This window comes from Furipterus horrens, unplaced genomic scaffold, assembly GCF_987537825.1.
Source record: "Furipterus horrens unplaced genomic scaffold, mFurHor1.1.pri manual_scaffold_3, whole genome shotgun sequence".
Lineage (NCBI taxonomy): Eukaryota > Metazoa > Chordata > Mammalia > Chiroptera > Furipteridae > Furipterus > Furipterus horrens.
This window is the reverse complement of record NW_028327173.1, coordinates 16,473,138-16,494,236: the sequence shown is the minus strand read 5'-3', so window position 1 is coordinate 16,494,236 and position 21,099 is coordinate 16,473,138. Positions and strand designations below refer to the sequence as shown.

Genomic DNA, 21,099 nt, shown 5'->3' with positions numbered 1-21,099 from the left:
GGTCTCCAGGAGCCCACCCTGCCCTTCCATGCGAGGTATATTCTCCATCTAGAGTGAAAGTCTGGTCTCTGTTTCTCACTTGTCCCCCTGAGAATGGGGCAGGAAAGCACCCTCTGGTCTCCAAAGAGCTGGGGATAAATGAGTATGAGTCGAAGCCCCGCGAGCCAGGGGTTAGCAATCCTCCTCCTCATGGTTGATAGGAGCTTCCTGCTGAGCCCAGGGATGGGCTGCCCAGTGGGCTAGTTACCAAGAACGTTCACCCATCTGACAGCTTTTCATCCCAGTCCCCCTGGAAAGCAAATTCCTGATTCTAATACAGAAATCAAAGGCGCACGTAAATTCATGTTAGAGAACCCACTTTATTTGGTTGAAAAGTGTGTCTGTACAAAGCAAAGAATGCCTGTACAGACTGGTCTGGGGAGGGGAGAAGTGCCAAGGGCCTGAGGGAGGCCGCTTTGTGCCCCTACAGGTCAGAGGATGGATGGGAGAGTTTCTTTTAGCCCAGCCTCCCACTCCTTTGTTGGCAAGCAGGGAGAGGGTGGCACAGAGCTCATGTCCTCTTACCCCGCTCCAGGGGAGAGGGGAGCAGAAATGGCGAACGCTCAGGCAGAGGGGTCAGCTTGGGGGAAAACCATGGACCTCTTATACTTTCAACCTTGACCAGAACCCAAGGATGCTCTATCCTAGGCGTGTTAGAGGCTGGGGTGGAGGTGGTCCCCAGAGCCAGAGAGTCAGGAGCGAGATGCTGGCCAGGGTCAGAGGTCAGGGGTTTGGAAGTGGCTCTCTGGGGTCAGGGAGCAGAGAGAGGAGTGCTCCTCAGGGTCAGAGGGCGGGGGGTGGGAAGACTGCTCTCCAGAGTCAGAGGTCAGCACTTGGGAGCTGCCCTCAGGCGGCACCACTCCCCAGGCCCCCAGGCTCTCTGCGTAGAGCTCCTGGTTCTGCTCTTTCCACCGTCGGAACTTCTCCCCGGTCAGCTCAGGGTCACCTAGCACTTCCTCTAGGGCCTGCAGTTCTTGCAGCTTTGCCTGTGAGAAGGGTAGGGGCTAAGGGGCCATGATCACCCAGGGAGGGTGGCAGACCCTGAGCTCAGAGCTAACTGAGTGCTTAGAACCCAGCACCTGGCCCAATCTAGTCCAGGTCTTCGAATCGGGAACCTAGAACTTGGCCCAGTACATGGCTGAGCCCAAGCTGCAGGCCGGGAACCAGAGCCAAAAACCTCGAGCCCAGCCCCTTGCCGTGCCCAGTGCCCCCAGCTCACCTTGAGTGTGCTTTGTAGTGTCCTCACACGGTGCACTCGCTCATTGAGCTGGGGGTCGCGGTTGCGCCGCATGAAAGAGCTCCGCCATTGTTCATGAGTGAGGGGCTGCGGCTGGCCCAGGAGGGACAGGCCGCCCTGCCTCAGGCCCCGTACCATTCCTTCCAATGCCCCTTCGCTGTTGTCTGTGGGACAGGGGAGCAAATTGAGGCTGTGCCCATCCCGGCCCTCCATCTCAGCTCCCAGCCCCAGCGCAGCACCTGCTGGAAGGCCAAAGGAGGTCTGTGGGCTGCCCTGTGTGGGGGTGGCTGCAGGTGACGTGTCTCCGTGGAGTGGACTCCCAGCTGGGGCAGGGCTGGGCTGCGGGCAGGGTAGAAGAGAGAGGAAGGTGTCAGTCTGAGCTCAACGTCCCGCTATTCACTCCCCACTCCACAGCCCCCTGCTCACCGAGGCCGAGCGGGACCCAGCCTCATCGTCAGGGTCTTCTGCTTCTGTCTCGCTGTAGCAGTCTGGGGTGGACAGAAGCAGTTGGGGAACCCACTAAGCTTCACAGGGTTTTGGAGGCCAGGAAGTGGGCTAGGATATTTGAGTTCCCAGCCCCCATCCCAGGAAAGGCAAAGGCTCAGGTGGGACCCAGGGAGACCCACCCCTACAAGGCACCCACCTTCCTCTCGGGGTAGGGAGGCCTGGCCTGGAGACTGGTACTTGGAAATGCAGGTTATGAGATGGCGCACCCACCTGTGGGGGGCAAATGTGTCTCAGGGAGTTTTCATTTGCTGTATGCCAAGGGCCTTGCCCTCATATCATCTAATTTAATCCTCAGAGCAACTCTGAGAGGTAGGAACTCTTATTAGCCCATTTTAGAGGGGATGAAACTGAGACTTAGGTAAGAGAGCGCCTTGATCGACCACCATCAGAGAGCTGAGATTTGAATCCAGGATACCAAGCATTCATGTGAGAGTTTGGGGGTGTTGGGGGGGTGGCACTCACATGCTCAGGTCTGTCAGAGTATCAGCAGCAAAGATAAAGGGTTTGTATACATCATGAGTGAGCTGGAACACGCTGCCAGGAAGCAGAGGGACCTCACTCAGCCTGGGTGTGCCCATGTAGAGCCCAGAGAGGTTGCTCTGGGAATCCCCGCGCCCTGCGGCCCCCACCCCACCCCTACTGTTACTTTATATCTTCCTCTCCCCACCCCCCACCCAGCCCGTCACACCCAGGACTTAACTATTTTTTCTTCGGATCGTGTCCACTTTCCAGACTGTAGTTGGAGACATTGATGAGGCCCTCAGCCTTCTCATCCTGGGGGGATCACAGTGAGCGTCAGCATGAAGCCCCAGTACCCTGGAGGTCCAGACTCCTGAGGCCACCTCCTGGGCTCTCTGACCACAAACCTCTCAGTGTCAGGAGCTCAGAGCAGGAATCTGGGGTGTGACCAAGGGGTACGTTTGAGCCAGGAAAGGGGGGCCAAACAGATCCAGAGACAGTCACAAAAGGAGTCTGCTTCTACATTTGTCCCGTCAATAGGCACAGACAGAGCTGTTTCCTGCCGCTGAGCTCTGCAGAGGCTGTTCTCCCTTTCCGCTCTCTCTCTCCTTTCTGTCTGACTAACCCTCAGACACTGATTTCTTAGGAAGCCTTCGCCACTCCTCAGGCTGGACTGGCCACGTCTGTGGGCTCCCACCCATCCCCTTAGGCTTTTCCTTTGTCATAGCATGTATTCCCTCTACTGTCCTTGATTCACCCTCTCCCTCTCCAGCTTGGAGTAGCAAGAACTATCCGAGTCTTCCCTGTGTCTTCAGTGACCAGCCCAGAGCTGAGTACACAGTAGGCACCTGAATGTTTGTTGAATGAATAAACAATTGAACAAACGGCCTATCATTAGAATGGTCAGAATAACAGAAGAAGAAGGAAAGAAACTTTTACACACATAGTAGCCCATTTCCCTTTGAAGAGTGTCCCCATTTTAGAGATAGGAACACTGGGGTTCATGAGGGTTTGTGGCCCACCTGTGTGACCACAGAGGGGAGTAGATGGTGGAGTAGGAACAAGAACTGTGGCCCTGAGGTGACTCATTTGCTTACCTGTTGTGTAGGGTCTCACCTGGGGTTGGCGGGTACCAGTACAGTGTGTGTCTCTTGAGCACAAACCAGCAGCGGCGCCAGCGAGGGCCCATGAAGCCACCGGGTACCTTGCGCAGCAGGAGCCAGCCATCACAGTCTGGCAGGCCCAGCTCCCGGCAGGACACCCGCCGACGGCTCAGCCGCGTCGCCACGCCTACAGCAGCACAGCACGGCCAGTCAGTGTGGAGCTGGCAAAGCACCCCAGACCCCCAAACCTGCCTCCTTGCCCACCACGGGCATCCCCAGCTAATAGTTCTCAACCCGTACTCTGTGCTTAGGATGTTGCACCTGTCAGCTCTGAAGAATGTCTCCCCATTTTAGAGGTAAGGAAACTGAAGATCAGAGGACAAGCTGTTAGCTGAAAGTCACAGAGCTGACGACAGGCCCAGGCTGGGAACACAGGTCTGCCTGGCCCAAGAAATAGAGCTCTTTCCAGAAGGGGGTGGTGGTGGTGGTGGTGGTGGTGGTGGTGGTGGTGTGGTGGTGGTGGTGGTAGGGGTTCTTGCCCAGCACTACAAAGACTTCTAAGAGCTCCTCATGTCAAGGGACCCCCACCCAGTCGGGTGCATCTCATACCTTTTGATTTCTTCCGACCAGGGTCAGGACTCTGAAAGGATCATAGGGGGTCAGAGAAGGGTCTGGGTCCAGAGTCACTCCCTCCCTGCTGAGCCCTCAGCTTACCTTGTTTTCTGGGGGTCCATGAGTCTCTGCTACCCCTGCTGGGACTGTGGCTGGGGGAGCAGGGGTGATGAGCAGGGGCTCAGGGTCAAGGGAGGCAGAGTCTGTTAGGGAAGGAGAAACCAGGAAGGTCCATGAGCCAAGCCCTAGGCCTAGCAGTAGGGTGGGGGTATCAGAGTCCAGGAGTCAGAGCCAGCTACCCCGCATGTCTTTTCTGGGGCATCAACCATCATGTGGGGCTTTGAAACTACCTATTGAGGCAGGGCTGGGCCTAGGACTTGGGTCTGAAGCCAGGGTGAAGTCAAAGACGTCTTTGGATGGGGCCCTGGGAAGAGGAGAACAAGGGGAGATGAGGTGAGCCCATGGCTCTCCCCTCAAGATGCACCCGGGGCAGAGCCTCTGACCTGGGAGATGGTGAGGCCAGAGCTGGCAATGGAACTGTCAGCTGCGGGGAGCCCGGGGCCTGAGGAGGAGTCTAGGGGAACAACCAGAAACAGGGTGATGCAGCTGGTAACAGGAATCTGAAAGCAGGCTGAGGGCAGGGTCAGGCAGCAGGTACCTGTGGGGGTGTCTCTGGCACCGGGACCTTCTTCAGCACCAGGCTGACCCTGGCTGGCTCCCGAAACAGCTCTCTCACCACATTCTTATGGGGCCAGCCCACCTGGGGGACAGGACAGGAACAGTGGGCTGGATCAAGCTGCGCAGGAGGCTCTGCAGCAACCCACAGTCCTCTCCCTGGGAGCACTCTCAGCCTCCTGCTCTGCCTCGCGTCCCCCTCCTCCAGGAAGCCTCCATGAGCCCCTTCACCTTGGCTCTGCTGAGGCTGCTCTGGCCTGTGTGAGCTGGCGCATATCAGGTAAGACACCGCCCACAACCCTGGTCTCCCCAAGAGTCCCTCCTCACCCACCAGCCCTGGGTTCTACTCAGTAACCCCTTCATTCCCACCATGTCTCTCTCCTTCTCACTCACCACCACCTGCTCGTTGACCTGGACAATCTCATCTCCAGGCAGGATCTGTAGCCGGAGGTTGGAGGGGACCTGGTGTGGAGGGTGGGGCTCAGAGGGTGTGCCCTTCAGGGCCTGAAGCTGGCTTGGCTGGCAGGTAAAAGGGTCTTGGGGGGCGGTGGCTGAGAAGAGTGTGGGGCACTCACCTGGGTGCCCACTCGGGACACGAAGTGCAGGCAGTTGCCGGTGGTGTGGATTTCTAGGCCCTGCGAAGGCAGAGGCTGCAGTCACTGAGGGTGTGGGGGCAGCAGGGCCAGTGGGCAGGACCCCCGCTGGGCAACAAAATTCTTGGGTGAGCAGAACTGGGGAAAGAGCTGGCCCCAAGCTGGTGCTGCCCAACTTGCTGTGTGACTTTGGGCTTGTCACCCCTCTGTGGGCCTCTGCCTCCTCCTCCAAAGTGCAGGGAAAGTTGGGGTTGCTGACTTCTGAGGTATGAGATAGGCAGCAGTCTTCTAAAGGGGTAAGCAGGGAGGGCAGGGCAGGGGCAGGGCTGCGGCTCTGCTTTTCCCAGCTGGAGACACTTAAGCAGAAAAGTCCATATCCTCTCCCTTAACCTTCCAGGTCTATGTCTCAGGGCTAGAATGTGTCACCTGAGACCATACCAGCTGCAGCCCCTCAGGATCGGGGAAGGTGCTGAGTAAAGGGGAGACCCCAGGAAAGTCCTCTGGGCTTTTAACATCTGAACAAAAAAGGCCTTCTAGCCGCAACAGTACAGAATTCTGTGGAATCCTGGAGCCATGTTTCAGGGCCCAGGCCAGGCTGCTAGGAGGTGAGAGGTGAGAGGTAAGAGGTCAGAGCTCACCAAAGGATTCTCCAGCTGCACGCACTCCAAGACAGCCCTCTGCTGCAGCAGTTCCTGGGGGCTGCAGCTCAGGATGTTGTGGCAGATCCCAGCCACGTGGCTGCACTGGGGGATGGGGAGCAGGATTTCCTGACCGAGCCCTATGCACTGCACCCCATCTCCACTCACCGACCCCCCCCGCCCCACACTTACAATCCTCTGGACTTGGTTCTCCTTCTCAGCTGCTGGACAGTCCTGGAAGCAGAGAGCAGGGGCCTTCCTTAAGTGGGGTACTGCCTTCTCCGGAGGGCAGGGTGGGTTCCCGGTAGTTTCTCCTGGCCTCCCACACCCTGGCTCCCTTCCCAGAATGACATGGCTTCAGAGCTTTGGCACCAAGGTCTCCCCCTGTGCCGGCATCATGCCCTGAGAAGTCACCACATATGCCCTCTTCCCTCCCCTTCCTGAGAGTCAAACTTCCAGGGTTTCCCCTGCCAGGGAGGAGACCCCATTTCCCCATTGCCCCCTACACAGTGGCTGGGCACCTCTCTTCCTGCTCTCACCTCTTCCTGCCCTCACACCCGATCTTGTGCTGATTCACAGGATATAAAAAGCTCTCGCCTGACTTGGTTTCTATAGCATGGGCCAAGCTTGGCCCCTGGTTCTCCTACCTCCTGCAAGGCCTGGCCCAGCTTCCTGCACAACTCCCCAATCTCCAGGCAGGTCGAGAAGTCATTTAAGTGGGAGAAGAGGTACCTGGCAGGAGGAAGAGTGGAACAGTGGTTAGTGGACTGTGTTTAACAGTCAAGTCACAGAAGCACTCAGAGCTGACTCCTCATCTGAGACATGGGGGTAATACCTACTCTGATGGGTTTTGGTTTAGAGTAAAGGAGATGACTGATACCACTACAGAGCTTGTCTGTCGAGCACCTAATACTGCCGGCTCTGTTTAGGCAGTGGGGAGACAGAAGTTAAATACATAATTCCATTAATAATGATTTAACTTCAACTGCTATAAAGTGTAGGGAGCTCTCACAGTATATAACAGAGAAGGCTTCCCTGAGGAGGTGACACTTGTGCAGGGACCTGTGGGACAAGCAGCAACCAGTGAACAGGGAGGAGAAGTTCTCTAGGAAACGTTGTTGATACGACTGCTATGATTACAGGCTGGGGGGCGTGGGAAGCCAGGTATCCGAGTGCCCCTGCACAGAACAACTAGCCCCTTTGCCCTGCTCCACCATATCTGAGCGAGAGCCAAGCTCTGTTTTTCTTTCCCAGGCCCTGAGGAGGCTAAGAATGAGAAGGGTTCCCTCACCAGTCACCCCAACCGACACCCCAGGAGCCTGAGGTACCTGTTGAGCCAGAAGAGGAGGGTACGGGCCTCACGCACCAGCTCCACAGCCGCACTGAGGACATCAGCAGGGGGCTCACCACAGCCCCCCAGACGGCCTTGGGCTAAGCTCTGGAAGACACGGGTCCCTTCCAGCAGCCCCTCTGTCAGGCTCTGCAGGTTCTCTGTCTGTAGCCCAGAGCCCTGTGCCAGAGAGGGAGCAGGTCACCTCCCCGGAAGTGGCCAGCCCTCCAGACACCCCCAGGTGGGTGGAAGCTGCAGCCAGTGTGGCCACCATTCACTCACCAGGGCCCGGAGTTGTTCCACCCCTTCCAGGATGAGCTCCTGGTGGCCCAGAGGCCACACGGTCAGAGCCTCAAGACTACGGGGGCAGAGCTGGAGCAGGTACTTGCCAGGCAGCTGCCAGTCCTCAAAGCAATAGTCCTGCAGGGAATCACCGAGGCCTGGAGGGACAGCAGGGGTCAGCACGGGGGAGCAAGGGAGTGTCACGAACTTTCTGGCCACTTCTTCACTCCCATAAAGCCCTATCCCCTTCCATATGTTTCTAATAACAACCTTGAGACCTAGGCTGTGTTCTACCTATTTCGCAGATGAGGCTACTAACTTGAGAAGTAGGATGGTTTAGGGCAGTGACTCTCAAAAGGGTGGACCCCAGAGCAGCAGCAGCAGCCTCACTGGAGAGTTAGTTATAAACACAAAGTTTTGGCTCCACCCCACACCTGCTAAATAACTCGGTTAGCACCTGGCAGTTCACATTTTAACAAATCCTCCAGGTGTTCTGTTGCTTGCTTGTCTCCTGAATAGGAATTAAGAACATGGATAGGGCTTTAGAGTCAGGGAGATCTGAGTGCCAGCACTTAAGCAAGTAATTTTTAAAAACATCCTCACCCAAGGATATATAGTTATTGATGTTAGAGAGGGAGGAAGGGAGGTGGGGGGGGGGGTCAGGGGAGGAGAGACAGAGAGAGACAGACAGAGACAGAGACATTGATTAGTTGTTTCCCAAATGAGCTCTGACCAGGGATTGAACCATAACCTAGGTATGTACCCTGACTGGGGATCGAACCCACAACCTTTTGGTGTATGGGACAACGCTCCAATCAACTGAGCCACTCAGCCAGGGCTTGAGCAAGTAATTTAATTGCTCTATGCCTCAGTTTCCTCATTTGTAAATGGTGATAATAAAAGCACCTACCTTCTAATCATGTGTAAATGACATGATACATGTCAAACACTTGACCCATTTCTTGCTTTGTGGTTGACAGTAACAGCTACTGTATTATTATCACCAGACTTTTTACCATGGTCTTTAAGGCCTAGTATGATCAGGCTGCCCCCTGCCTCTTTAGTCTCATCACTTGACACAGCCCCTCAAACTCAACACTTCAGATCCAGAGGGCCAGTTCCCTGCAGCTCCTGGAGTGGTCTTTTTTAAAAGATATTTATTTATTTATTTATTTTTAGAGAGAGGAGAAGGGAGGGAGAAAGAGAGGGAGAGAAACATCAATCAGTTGTCTCTATCACACAGCCGCATCCTAACTGGGGACCTGGCCCAGAACCTAGTCTTTTGCCCTGACTGGGAATCGAACCGGTAACCTTTAGATTTGTGGGACAATGCCCAACCCCCGGAGCCACACAAGTCAGGGCCCTGGAATATTCTTTTGTCTCAGGGTCCTTGCAGGTGCTATTCCTTCTGCCTGGACTGCTCTTCCAGCTCCTTCACTCCCTTTTTCATCTAACTCCCTCCAGGAAGCATTCCACAACTCCCCAAGCTGGGTCAGGGACCTCTTCTGCTCCCACTGCCCCCTGTGCCTCCAGAAACCCCTGCAATAGAGGATCAGCCTCTCCCACTTTATCAAGAGCTCTTCAAGGACCAGGCCTTAAATAACCGTTCATCTCTAATTCTAGCCCTTGCCTGGCACAAGGTAGACCCTTAAAAATAAGAAAAAAACATCTACCGAATGCTTACTATGAGCTGAGAAACATTTTAAGGGCTTTAAACATATTCAGACATTTGATCCTCACCAAATCTAGAAAGTAGGGACTACTGTTATTCCCATTTTATAGATGGGAAAACTGATACACATAAAGGTTAAGTTTGCTTGCTCTTTGAAGGAATTCCTGCCATTCCAAGCAAGCCAGGTTCTTTCTCTGGAGAACCTGTGTGTGATCAACAGCTGTCCCTTGTCCCCTGTGTGACATTAAGAGCACTGGACGGGAGTTCAGATACCTGTTACTCCATGGCTACAGGCCCTTGAGCAACTTCTTTCTTATGTACAGTGAATATGCTGTGCTGTTTCCCAACAGACCTTGACATTGAGCTACACATCCTAGGCAGTTGACATGACTGTCCCCTTTTATGCCCTTCATGACACCTGAGTTGCCATTCTCACTTAATGGAGAGGGAAACAGACCTGTGGTCACAGAACTGGTGAGTGGAAGAGCTGGGCCCAAAACCAAGTCTCGGTGTCTGAATTCAGCCCTGAATCCCTGCTTTCATGAGGAACCTGACCCTAGTGTACTCTTGCCTCCTCCACTCCACCTCCACATCTAGGAGAAACCTGACTCACCCTCCCCTCCCACCAGCATGTCAGAGGTCTTCACTTCTCCGAGTCTGTCGCCAGTCTGGGCCCTTTCCCACCCATTCGAGCTCACTGAGCCTGGCGGGCATCTCCCTTGGAGGGCCTTGGGGCGGGAGGGGCTGTGGCAACCCTTTCCTCTGGCTGGGGCTTCAGCTTCACCACTGGGAGCATCAGAGGGGAGAAGGGAAAAAGGGCCGGTCTTATTCCAAAGCCTGAGCAAATCACTTCCTGGCTCAATGCGTCAGTTTCCGCTTCTGAAAAATGGGTTTAATGATAGCCCTCTACACCCGGGTGGGAGGGAACACTAAGGAGACAGAGTGGGCGTGGGGCGTGCTGGGGCCGTCCTCCCTGTTTTCATTACACCCACCGCCTCCCCATCTCCAGGCTGGCAGTCTCTTGGGATGCTTGAGGCAATGGGAGACCCCTTTTGGTTCCTCGGGCCTCCCGGGCTCATCTCTGCCCAGCACAGTATCACACGCGGGGTAGACACTTATAAATCCTTGTTGACAGACTAACCAACTGACAGCCTCAGCAGGCCCTTTTTCCTTTACCTCTCCCCGTCCTAATGCCCCGCAAGACCGACTCTGCCCGGGCCCCACCCACCTCTCAGCCAGGCTGCCACCTTCCCGGGGGTCCAGGTCTCTACTGGCTCCATGGCGGAGTCCGCCGGATGGGATCCGCACCCGCTCTGTCCCTCCAGCGCAGGAATTTCCGCTCCCACAGCCCAGGGCTGGGGAGGGGCCGGGCTGGGCACTGGGCGGAGCCGCCAGCATACCTGGGCCCACGTGACTGGCCAGGTGAGGCTCTGAGACAGCTATTGGCCCACCGCCTGCCTGCCTGGTACGCGCCCTTCAGGCATCCCAGGGCTGCCCGGCTGCTTGGCCCGGGGGCGGTGCCATTGGTGTGTGACCCCTGTGACTTCAGAGCTGGCCTGGGGTCCTGCCCCAAAGTGGCCTCACAAGGCCGGACCTTGAAAAAAGGAGCTCCTCAAAAAGCGGCTGAACAATGGAGAGGAATGGGCGGAAAATTGGGACAACTGTAACAAACCAATTAAAAAAGGTGTGTGTGGGGGCGGGGGTGCTGAAAAGTGAACAGTGAGCGAAGCAGGCAAAGCACAGCTCGGCAGCTTGTTAGCTGCTGGACCAGGGGCTAACTTACCCACCTTACATCAGTTTTCTTGTCTGTAAAATGAGCTGCTGTGCAGAGCCCCCAAATTAATAGCTCTAAGTCCTTTAGAGCAGGGGTTTGAGCCTCTATCTTTTTGTACCATGAACCCTATTGACGATCTGGTGAAATTTCTGAACTCTCAGAATAATAATTTTAAAAGTGTAAAACAAAATGCTGAAGATTACATGGAGGACAATTAGTATAAAAATATGTTAAAAACACAAATTTATAATATGGTAATGTTTTTATTAGCGTTAAATAACAAGACTGGCAGGTTAAAGTTATATTTCCTTTTCTAACAACATTGGTGTGTTTTTGCTCAGCTTGAATAAGAACATTAAACTGAGGAGTGGTCTTTGATTTACCTCAAACAAATTGATTAGCAAACGACTAGATAGAGAACGCATGGGAGTAACGGAGAAGTGTCGGTTATTGGTATGAAAACAGGAAGATTCACCATTTGGTCACCGAGCCTCTACTGGGCACAGAGGTGCCCAATCTATGGCAGCTAAGTTGCAGGAGTGTCTGAAACAGAGTGTGATTTAATGGTGGGTTAAAAACTACCATGATTTTGAAATAGTTATAAGAATATTTTGACATACTTGCAATAATTACAATTTGATATGAAAATCTGTGATTTCCATTGGAGACAAAACCACAGATACGGCTAACACTTCAACTCATATGGAAGGGAATGGCAAATTTTGGTTAAAGATTAATGAAAATAAACATGTATTTTTTTTCTATCCAAGTTTATGGGCCCTTGAATTTGGAAGCCCAGGTTTAGGGCCTTCCTCTTGGAACATTTGAAACATATGAAATGTTTGCATTTATCATTATTAGCAGAAGGCAGCCCAGGCCAGGGGATTCCCAGGACTTTGGAGTCAGAATCGGTTCCACTTGCTTTAAGACTGAACCCAAACTCTATCCCTCTCTGAACTTGTTTTTTCTTCTCTGAAGGGGAGACACCTAAACCTTAGCTCTGTGAGAAGGTCTTTAAGTATTTTGAAATCTGTAACGTGAAGTAGAGCTCAGTTAATGCTTTAATTTTATGGGGAGGCTTTCCTAGAGCCTACCCTTATGACTGTGTCACCTAATTCGAAATCTCTACCAGCACCCCAAAACCTGGCCTTCGAAGCCTATCACTATTTTGCCTGTAACCAAGACCTAAAGTCCAAATCTGGCCCACAGATGCCGGTGTAGTGTGTGTGTGTCAGTTGTCATCATTCAATACTTTCACATACAATCTGAGTCTCTGGAACTTGGCCAGCTCTGCTGGTCCCATCTCACCTTCACACATGACATCAACATCAAATACGAGTGCAGATCGTCAGCTGCTTCTTTCAAAGGGGACTCCCTTCCTGGCTTAGTGCATGTTTCTGCTTCTGAAAATGGGTTTAATAACACCTCTCTATGCCCAGCTCACCAGGTCCCTGCAGGTCTAGCTCCCTCATCTGTGAACCAGTAGGCTCCAGATTTGCAACATGGCTCTCACCACTCTGGCTCTGTCCTTTGCCTCATGTCCTCACACCCTGCACTGGGTGTCCCTTCCAATCCTCCTCCATACTGAGTCCTCCTTTAATTTTTTTTTCTTTTTTTTTTTTTTTTGCCTTTCTTCCTACAACAACCTCCCTATGGCAGACCCATCTCCATTATACTGATGCCATCAAACACCTACCCTGAGCTAGTATTAAGATATAGAAGTGAGAAGCCACCCAGCCTCTGCCCTGTCCGAACTCACAATCCTGTAGGGGTGCAACAGACAAGAGCTCACTATGTGTACTCACATACTCCCCGGGAAGGACTAGGGGCCTAACAACCACAACAGTGTCTATACTCTGTACCCCTGGAAGGGCAAGGCAGTTAGGGGCACAATAAATGGCAATTTCTATTTTGAAGGTGGTTTTATTAATTTACAAAAGTTCTTTTTACATATTTGCCGTAAAAATTTCAAAGGCTATTACATAACTGTAGGTCATTAAGTAAAAGGATATCCTCCCAGCATATCCTTAGCTCACTCCCCTGTGGGGACCACTGTTAAGTATGTCGATACTCTACATACTATTCTGTATATTGCCCTGGCTGGTTTAGCTCAGTGGATTGAGCGTCGGCCTGCGAGCTAAGTGTCGCTGGTTCGATCTTCCAGTCAGGGTACATCAGAGAAGGAAAACTCTGACTCCAAAAAACCTCCGCTGCCTTGCGGCATACCTCTTCAGGGGAAAGGCTAAGGGAGTAAACCCCGACAGAAAAACCGGAGCCTGAGTCCCTAAGGCGGTTTGACGTTGTAGTCAACACCGGCAACTCCTGCGGCGCACCTGAACCCAAGCTGTATCGACTCCGTCTTTCCCTTGGACCCTTCAGCTGCGAAGAGAGGGGGGGTCTGCTGCATGGGCAACAGCAGACCCTCCATATTACCCTGCCCAGGCTCTGTAGCTTCAGCGTCATCACAAGATGTCGATTCAACACGGGAGGAGACAGATACCATGTCACTCCCGAGTCGGACTGCACAGCCATTCTCGGCGGTGCAGATAGACTCTTAAGAAGCTACACCATCGTCTCTCGAGACGGACGGCTGCCGACGACGGATTCTGTATATATGGCATTTCTTTTTCATTTTATGAGATAATCAATGCCAAATGAAATAATATAATAATGTACTTAGAATACTAAAAAATAGTAAGCCTTCTTAGTCAGCATGTGTAAATCTTTTATTATTGTTTCCAAGCTGAGGGTAGGAAAGCCCCTGCAGGAACCCCATCTTGGGGGAAGGGGTGATGTGATATGTGCTCTCTCCAAAGGTAAGGGGTGGTTGAGCCAGCCAAAACCAATTTAAAAAGGAGTACTACTGTTCAGGGGCAGTTAAGGTACCCTTTCCCACCTTTGCTGAGAGCTGATTGGTGACATCCAGTCATCTGAGATAGGGATGGGGACAGGAACAGGGCTGCAGAAGCCCTCCCAGTACCTGGTACAGGCCTGAGACTCCTGAGTGCTGTCAGGCAAGGCCTCTCCTAGCTACCCAGTGTGGCCTCCTGGGTGGGTGGGGGAGGTGCTGCTCTGGCCTGATGCTGATCCCTCCTGACAGCTGCTCCTAAGGCTGGCAGGGCAGGCAGGCAGGCAGGCGGGGGAAGGGACCAGATTTAAAGGTGCAGCTGCCCCGCCCCTTGCCAGACCTGGAAGGGCAGACTCTGGTGAGCATCCTCGGAGGGCATGCTTCTCTTGCGTATCAGAGGTCAGGAACCTCTCTGGCCTAATATTTCCACTTCTTGGTACTGTGAACACCACTGGTTCTCATTCCTGCCTCCACCCCACAGGCCGCCAGGAAGACTAGTGGCACGCACCATGCAATTCCGACGCCTGACCCCTGGCTACTTCCAGGTTCTACAGGTAAGTACCCCTAACTTATGGTTTTTTGGCACCGATCCCTTCCACCCCCTATCATGGCTGAGTTGTTGGCCCCAACAGCCAGGGAATGTTGTCATGTTCTCTTTTGCCTGAGCAGCCAGGGCCTGGATGGGCACTGAAGCGAGAGGGACTGGGGTGGAATCTCCCTGGGGCAGCAATGGCGGCTATCTCTCCTTCACCCAGCTGTACTTTCTCAGCCCTTTCCCTTCCTAGAAATCTCAACTGACCCCTCTGTACATTCCCAGATGCAGGTAGCCGGGGAGCTGAAGGCAGAGCCCCGGAGCCCAATGGCTGGCGTTGTGGCTACACTGCTGGCTGTCCTTGGACTGGGTGGCTCCTGCTATGCTGTCTGGAAGATGGTGGGGCAACAGCCACCGCCACAGGCCCCATGAGGAAGTGGGGAGTAGGTAACTCAGCAGGGACTACAATCTTGGGATCCCACTTCTTTTCTGCCCTCATTGGAAGCAGTGCAGTATAAACCTGATCCTACTCCCCACCCCTCCCTACTGCACCTTGGCTCTGCCTGGGGGCTCCAGCTCGGATGCCAGGACCCCTGGGGGAAGGCAAGGATGCGGATTCCAAAGCTAGACCAAACAGGGAAAAGACACCCTGAGTCCTGCACACAAGAGTAGTAGACAAATCATTACAGGGCAGGAGATAGGCAAGTAGCCCGGAGGCTAAGGAGTGAGAAGCACGCACTCTTTATCCAGTTCCTTTATTTGAGAGGGAAGGCACCCAGAAGAGGCCACCCACTCAACAAACCCAGGGCCAATAAAGGTTGGCACAGTCTTTCCCAGCCTAGCTCTGCATCACTGTCCACAGGCAGCTCCTCTGCTTTGCATTCTCAGGCCATGTCAGGTAGACGTATCCATCTCAGGGACCTCAGTGGATACTTCTGTGGGCACTGCCAGCCGCTGGGGGGGCACATAGGAGCCCATACCCGCGGCCCTCTCAGCCTCTTCCTGAGTGTAGGGCTCCATGCTCAGCTGCTTTAGCCTGGGAGAAAAAAGGAGTTGGGAGCTGCCCAGATGAGATGGGTGCCAGGGGTAAACCAGGCACCCATCCGTTAATCCTCTCATTCCTTCATACCTTTTCTTGTGGTCTTTGGTTCGGAAGTGGGTCTTCAGGTTGGCAGAATCGATGAAGTACCTCCTGTAGGAGCGAGGGGTAACAGGAGAGTAGGGGGGTGATTGAAGCCTCTCAGGTACTTTTATGTCCCTGACCATATCTCATTCTCTGACGCCAAGCTTCGGGTCTGAGAGATGGGGGGCCCCGCAGACGCACGGGTCCCGAGAGGAGACTCCGCGCACCCTGGGCCTGGACCTCTCAGCTCCGGCCTATACCACGGACCCTACTCCTCCCAAGGCCGGCTCCGGTCAGGACTTACGCGCAGGCCAGACAGCGATGCAGGCCGCCCCCTGGCAGGTCGGGGTCCGGTTGGGAGCCCGAGTCTGGCAAGGGTCGTGAGGGAACCTGGGTCCGCAGCTCGCGGTGAATCTCATCCAGATCCGGCTGCCGCCGCTTAGCTTTCATCTGACGGGCCAGGGAGTGAGGTCGGTGCGCACCTGTCCGGCGGGAGCGACCCATGGCTGGTGACAGGGGAACCAGAGCGCCCAGGGAAGCTCACGTGCGGGCGCTTCCGGACTGTTCGATGACGTCACGCTCCGCCTGGGGGCGGTGCAGGCTCGACCAGACCGCCTCTGATGACGTCGCTCGCGCGGGCCTTGCCTTGAGCGACCCCAGGCGGTCGTAAATGTCAGTGACGGTACCCGGGGTAGGAACCAATGAAAGGTCCTAACCCTTGGGCGTGAGAAGGCCTTTCAAGTCATCGCTGCGGGGGAGGGGGTGCGTACTCTTGGGGGATTCCTGTGCGTCCGCTGCCCTGCCTGACCCGACCAGCAACACCTGTCTCAGCGTTATCCTCTGACTCCATCACTCCTTCCTGGTTCCCAAGTCCTAGGCTCCGCAGTGGAGGAGGGACGTGCTTTAAGTATGTCCGGGAGGCACTGAAATATGTCTATGATGTAAATAAATTAATAACTGAATGAAAGTGAACAAGTTTGGGATTCCTGTCCCCATAGGGCTTCCTGAGATACCTCCATTCCTTGACAAATCCTTGCCCCTTCTCATCGGTCCCCAATTATTCCCTCGGGTGTCCATCCCCATCCACCCCCCAGCCAAATCCGTGAGAGATGGGTGGAAGGGTGTTCGTCCCCAGAGATCACAGTGCTCAGGCATTCTGTCACACTTAAGAGGGATCAGCTCCTTCCATGAGAAAAGGAACTGCTCATAGGCGGGCCTCCCATCTTTGTCCCATTTCTCTGAGCCCTGGACTCCCATGCATGGGCTGGCAGCAAAGGCAGAGAGAGAGAGAGAGAGATACAGCCCAGGTGTTGGGTGCTCAGAGTGGGGAGAGGGCCAGAGAAGCCTTTTCCCATTCACTGGGGCCTGGTCCCTTCCAGGCTGACCAGAGGAGCTCAGCAATAATTCAAGGGCTCTAGCTCTTTGGAACCTGTTGCCAGGAAACAGGGAGACAGGCACGTGCATCCCTGGGGAATCAGTTTCCAGCCCAGACAAAGCAGTGAAATGTAAGCCCAGGGAACTGCCTGGGGGCCTTGAGACCTTCCCACTCCAATTCACAGAGGCTAAGTGGGGATGTAGGGTAGGGCCCTGAAGCAGGCGTGGCAGGTATGGCTATAATCACAGGGGATCCTTTGTGGGTCCTGTGTCCAAGGACTTTGGAAATGGACTTTGTGAAAGGAAGAGAGTTTTTCTGGAGCCATTCCAAGAGATCAAATTCAAGGACTTCTAGGCCCAGGAAGGAGGCCACTGTGGAGAGAGATGTCTTTATTATTCTTGGCCAATATGGGTCACAACAAGGGGCTGAGGTGGCAGAAGCCAGCTCTGTGTCACCCCCACCCTAGACTCCTTTGGATCGGTTCACTTGCTGGGCACTGTGCCCACTGGGGAGGTTGGTGCATCTTTAATGAAGTCACCAGATCCCTGGAACAGGCTCTTGGTCTCACCAAGTTTCTAAAGCCAGACCCACTGGGCGCCCACTGAGCATCTCACTGCCTTCCTGTGTCTGGGTGCCAGACCCATTTCCCTTGCAACTATGAGCCAGACCTTCTGGAAGACCTACAAATCCAAAGTGCTACAGACCCTGAGTGGCGAATCTGAGGAGGACCTGGCAGAGGAGGTAGGTACCATCTATGCTTGCTTGCTGGGTGGGGCTAGAGCAGAGGGGCAGCAGATGTGAAAGGTACAAAGAAGAGCAAGGAACAGGCTGGGGGTGGGGAGAAACACATTTGTGTAGAAGTAATTGGCACATTCAGGGATGACAATAATGGCATGGTGCATTGTCAGAAAGCCAGGACATTCAATAAGAGAAGACCTGGGGGACACCAGAGATCTCAAGGGCTGCCACAGGAAAGAGATCCTTCTAGGTCCAGTGGCAGTGGCCACACAAGGTATACTCAGCTTGACACAACTCTCTAATGAGCAGAGCTGAGCAGAAGCAGGATAGCTTGCCTTGAGGGGAAGTGAGCCCCTGGTACTGGAGGTAGGGAAAGCGACACTTGTATTTTGAGGGTCACTGTCACAGTATCAGATCAGAGCCACATTTGGACCATGTTTATCCTGACGTTAAAAAACTAAAAAGGCTCTGCAAGTCTTACATTGAGAGCCCGTGATAAGTGGCAATTGAGCAAATAGATGTGTCAGGGGCAGGAACACGTTCTGTGGTGTGTTTGTGTGTGTGTGTGTGTGTGTCTAGACAGATTGGTGTCTAGGGCTGGGCATGTGTAGAAGTATTTGTGGGTCAGTATTAGGATTGGTGTCTGTGTGGAATTCCCAGTGAAAGTATATGTGCAGGTGTGAACTGAGTATACGTATTTTCAGGTGTGTGTACATTTGGGCAGAAGTCTATGTCTGCATACCTCTGTGCAGGTTTGGTAGGCATTCTGTTTGGGATGTGTGCTTGTGTGTGCATTTATACCTTGGTGTCTGTGGATGGGTGGAGAGGTTTTGTGTGCTTCGAGTGGGCCTTTGTGTAGCTGTCTGCAGTTGTAGAGGTGCACAAGTGTGAATAGTATAATTATGTATGTGTCCTTGTATAAGTGCCTCACAGCGCGTACAGCCACATATAGGTGAAGAGCTATAGCCATGTAGAGGCATACTCAAGCACAGGTGTGTCTACATCAGTGTGCAGGCCCAATGTCCACATGTTTTTGGGTGTGTATGGATGTGTCTGTAGGTGGGCACATACGTGTGCTCAAGGGTTTCTGAAGAGACTCTTCTCTACAGGTAATGTATGTGACTAATAGCTTTGTTTAGAGGAATACCTGTATGTATTTGTGGAGGGTGTGAGGGGACTAGGTGTGTGTTTACTTCTGTGGAGTTTAGGGTGCCTGGTGTATGTGTAACAGACTCAAAGTGGGGGAGGGAGTTCTTATTCCTTTGGGACCTCTCTCATGCTGGGTGTGGATCTTGTATCCCAGAAGGAGAACCCAACTCTAGTGGAGTCTGAGACAGCAGAACCGACCCCAGAGGCCTTCAATCCCATGTCACAGCTGGCCCGCCGGGTGAGTTCTCCCCTCTTCCAGCCCAGCCCTGAGGAGCCTGGCAGAGGCTGCTGTGGAGTCCTGGGAGGTGGTGCTGTGGTCCCTCGCTGACTCTCAGCCCCTCCCTCCCAGGTTCAAGGGGTTGGGGTGAAAGGTTGGCTGACCATGTCATCTCTGTTTAACAAAGAAGATGAGGACAAGCTGCTGCCACCGGAACCCTGTGCTGACCAGTATGTGTGTGGGGGTGGGGGGTGGGGGGTGGGTCTGAGATGGCCTGGGGTCTTCTTCTCCATGGCCTTTACATATGGTCTGTTTGAGGGTTGGGGAGGGCCAGCCCTTGCTGTTTCTGTCTCTCTTAGCAGGTAAGAGGCTAAATCAGCATATCTGGGAAATTAGGTTAGATCTCAGGAGGAATTTGCCAGCTCTTGGGATTGAGGTGCTAGAAGGTATTATGGGCTCTCTCTCTCCTTCCACGTGGGAGGGGTCATCTCTCTATAATCAGGAAACAGTGCAAAGAACCTTTAGGTGTTTGGAACAAAAGGTGGTTCAGATCAGTGGCACCCAAATACTGGTCTAAACTCCCAGGGAGCTTGTGACAAACACAAATTCCCACAGTCTCCAAAGATTCTATTCAGCAGTTAAGGGCTGAGTCCTGGGATCTAGATTTTCAGCAAGCTCTGGGAGGATCTGAAGCACACCAGTTTAGGAACCAGTCTTAACACGTTTCTGATGCTGGAAGATTAGCGGGGAGGACCCAGGGCCTTAGTCTTTCTCCTAGCTCTATCTCTGGCTCACCCTCCATTTCGGCGGGCCCCTTCCTCCAGCCCAGTCACACACACCCCTTTGACACTCTCCTCCTATTCCTGTCTCCCCTGGGGCCCCCTGACCCGCCCATCTCTCCTCCCAGAACCTATCTCCTCTCCTTCCCATCTTTGTAGGGGCTCAGACCCGAGATCCCCCCTCAAGCCGTATCCTCCACATTTCTCTGCTACCTCTCGAGTCCCCACTTCCCCTGAACCTCTGATTTAAACCTCTCTCCTTCTCTTGGGGTCGCTGCACCCGTCTTTCTCCCACGTCCCCTCATTTTCCTGGTCCTCCTTTTCCTCCATGGCGGAACCTGACCCCAGTCCCCGCCCCGCCCCTTTCCCCCCGTGGTCCACCCTTGGCTTTCCTGACCACAGCTTCCAGTGTCTGAACCCGCCCTTCTCCCGGGATCTCACCCCTCCCGGTCAAACGCCACTCTGGCGAATCATTGGCCCCCGCCCCTTTCTCAGGGGTCCACCCTGAGACTTGGTGTCTCCGGCTTTCCTCCTGTGGCCTCGCCCAGAGTCGCTTTTCTAATCCCCAGACCCTGTCCCACGCCAGTCCCCTTTCCCGGTGCCTCTGAGCCCTCACCCTGCCTCCAGGTCCTGACCTGCCCCCAGCCTCCTGGGCCTCTCCAGTTCCAGGCTTTCTGACCCAGTTACTGGTCCCTCGACCCTGCCTTCTCTTCTTCGTCCTCTTCGCCGGCCTCTGACCCCACCTGTCTTCTGCAGCCCGCTAGCGGTGCAGTCCCCCACGCAGGAGGCGGCGGCAGCGGAGGCGGAGCCGCGCGGGCCGGGATTCTGGGACGCGTTTGCCAGCAGGTGGCAGCAGCAGCAGGCGGCAGCAGCGTCCGTGCTGCGCGGCGCCGAATCCACCCGGGAGCGTGACCCTGAAGCCGGGGACGAGGCCACGGAGGAGGCCACGGAAGAGGCCGCTGAGCGCTCTGAGCCGCAGGAGGCCGACACGGCGGCCGACTTCAAGTGGGGCTTCCTAACCCACAAACTGGCCGAGATGAGGTTGAAGGTTGCACCCAAAGGTGACTAGCCGGATGGCCGAACTGGGTGACCACTCCTCTTCTCCAACATAAAAATCCTGCCCCTACAGCCCGTGTGACCGCGTGCTTTTGTCGGGACAGCCGAGAAAGCTGCTTTTGGGTGGGCAACCTCAGAGTGGTGGTTCAGCTTGAGGAATTCTTCCCTCCTTATCCCCCAAACACCCAGGGAGAAAATGACCAGAGAGAAGACCCGGTATCAGGGTAGTTGGGCTAGATTTAGGGTACAACTTTCCAGGAAGCTGGGGAACCCCAGAGAACAGACTCCATGGCTCTGTCCAGCCTCTTTTAATTTGGCAAACGTTGGCTGTGGCCCTACTGTGTGCGCCGACTTTGTACTA

At 54.1% G+C, this 21,099-nt stretch overlaps 4 protein-coding genes and 1 long non-coding RNA gene across 6 annotated transcripts in view; 3 read left to right on the top strand and 2 right to left on the bottom strand.

The window, feature by feature from the left end:
- The window catches only part of LOC150014400 (uncharacterized), a 32,305-nt gene extending 24,191 nt beyond the window's left edge, over positions 1-8,114 (top strand). Inside the window, exons 2-3 of the long non-coding RNA XR_016509651.1 lie at positions 3,351-3,701; positions 7,118-8,114. This is a non-coding gene — a long non-coding RNA (uncharacterized LOC150014400). The remainder of the gene's footprint in view (positions 1-3,350; positions 3,702-7,117) is intronic.
- Positions 340-10,505, bottom strand: CNKSR1 (connector enhancer of kinase suppressor of Ras 1). The gene is made up of 21 exons (XM_090268843.1): positions 10,376-10,505; positions 7,476-7,633; positions 7,192-7,373; positions 6,511-6,595; positions 6,056-6,097; positions 5,864-5,968; positions 5,208-5,267; positions 5,026-5,094; positions 4,616-4,717; positions 4,461-4,531; positions 4,308-4,381; positions 4,060-4,160; positions 3,955-3,985; positions 3,371-3,532; positions 2,484-2,568; positions 2,246-2,317; positions 1,920-1,993; positions 1,703-1,764; positions 1,516-1,615; positions 1,259-1,440; positions 340-1,025 (listed from the first exon to the last, which is right to left on the bottom strand). Exons 1-21 carry the CDS (start codon positions 10,425-10,427, stop codon positions 756-758), a joined length of 2,139 nt encoding a protein of 712 aa, XP_090124969.1. The 5' UTR covers positions 10,428-10,505; the 3' UTR covers positions 340-755.
- Positions 10,506-10,772: 267 nt separating this feature from the next.
- ZNF593OS (ZNF593 opposite strand) lies at positions 10,773-14,807 on the top strand. Of its 2 annotated transcripts, XM_090268841.1 has the most exons (3): positions 10,773-10,831; positions 14,251-14,323; positions 14,587-14,807. In XM_090268841.1, the coding sequence occupies exons 2-3, from the start codon at positions 14,279-14,281 to the stop codon at positions 14,731-14,733; spliced, it is 192 nt and encodes a 63-aa protein (XP_090124967.1). In that variant the 5' UTR covers positions 10,773-10,831; positions 14,251-14,278; the 3' UTR covers positions 14,734-14,807. The 2 variants fall into 2 exon arrangements, with proteins under 2 accessions (XP_090124967.1, XP_090124968.1); XM_090268842.1 differs by lacking the exon at positions 10,773-10,831 and having other exon boundaries at positions 14,168-14,323.
- A 10-nt stretch (positions 14,808-14,817) lies between these two features.
- CUNH1orf232 (chromosome unknown C1orf232 homolog) lies at positions 14,818-20,798 on the top strand. Its single transcript, XM_090268839.1, has 4 exons — positions 14,818-17,540; positions 18,841-18,924; positions 19,036-19,133; positions 20,439-20,798. Exons 1-4 carry the CDS (start codon positions 17,457-17,459, stop codon positions 20,749-20,751), a joined length of 579 nt encoding a protein of 192 aa, XP_090124965.1. The 5' UTR covers positions 14,818-17,456; the 3' UTR covers positions 20,752-20,798.
- ZNF593 (zinc finger protein 593) lies at positions 15,041-16,065 on the bottom strand. The gene is made up of 3 exons (XM_090268840.1): positions 15,729-16,065; positions 15,431-15,493; positions 15,041-15,337 (listed from the first exon to the last, which is right to left on the bottom strand). Exons 1-3 carry the CDS (start codon positions 15,926-15,928, stop codon positions 15,196-15,198), a joined length of 405 nt encoding a protein of 134 aa, XP_090124966.1. The 5' UTR covers positions 15,929-16,065; the 3' UTR covers positions 15,041-15,195.
- Positions 20,799-21,099: the final 301 nt, after the last annotated feature.

Coding starts and splice junctions, on each gene's coding strand:
- ZNF593OS (XM_090268841.1), top strand. CDS start 14,279: ATGCAATTCCGACGCCTGACCCCTGGCTACTTCCAGGTTCTACAG. Junction 14,324..14,586: donor GCTACTTCCAGGTTCTACAG/GTAAGTACCCCT, acceptor GTACATTCCCAG/ATGCAGGTAGCCGGGGAGCT.
- CNKSR1 (XM_090268843.1), bottom strand. CDS start 10,427: ATGGAGCCAGTAGAGACCTGGACCCCCGGGAAGGTGGCAGCCTGGCTG. Junction 4,532..4,615: donor TGCCAGAGACACCCCCACAG/GTACCTGCTGCC, acceptor TTGTTCCCCTAG/ACTCCTCCTCAGGCCCCGGG. Junction 4,161..4,307: donor GCCCAGCCCTGCCTCAATAG/GTAGTTTCAAAG, acceptor CTTCCCTAACAG/ACTCTGCCTCCCTTGACCCT.
- CUNH1orf232 (XM_090268839.1), top strand. CDS start 17,457: ATGAGCCAGACCTTCTGGAAGACCTACAAATCCAAAGTGCTACAGACC. Junction 18,925..19,035: donor TGTCACAGCTGGCCCGCCGG/GTGAGTTCTCCC, acceptor CCTCCCTCCCAG/GTTCAAGGGGTTGGGGTGAA. Junction 19,134..20,438: donor CCGGAACCCTGTGCTGACCA/GTATGTGTGTGG, acceptor TGTCTTCTGCAG/CCCGCTAGCGGTGCAGTCCC.
- ZNF593 (XM_090268840.1), bottom strand. CDS start 15,928: ATGGGTCGCTCCCGCCGGACAGGTGCGCACCGACCTCACTCCCTGGCC. Junction 15,494..15,728: donor CATCGCTGTCTGGCCTGCGC/GTAAGTCCTGAC, acceptor TCGCTCCTACAG/GAGGTACTTCATCGATTCTG. Junction 15,338..15,430: donor ACCAAAGACCACAAGAAAAG/GTATGAAGGAAT, acceptor TTTTTCTCCCAG/GCTAAAGCAGCTGAGCATGG.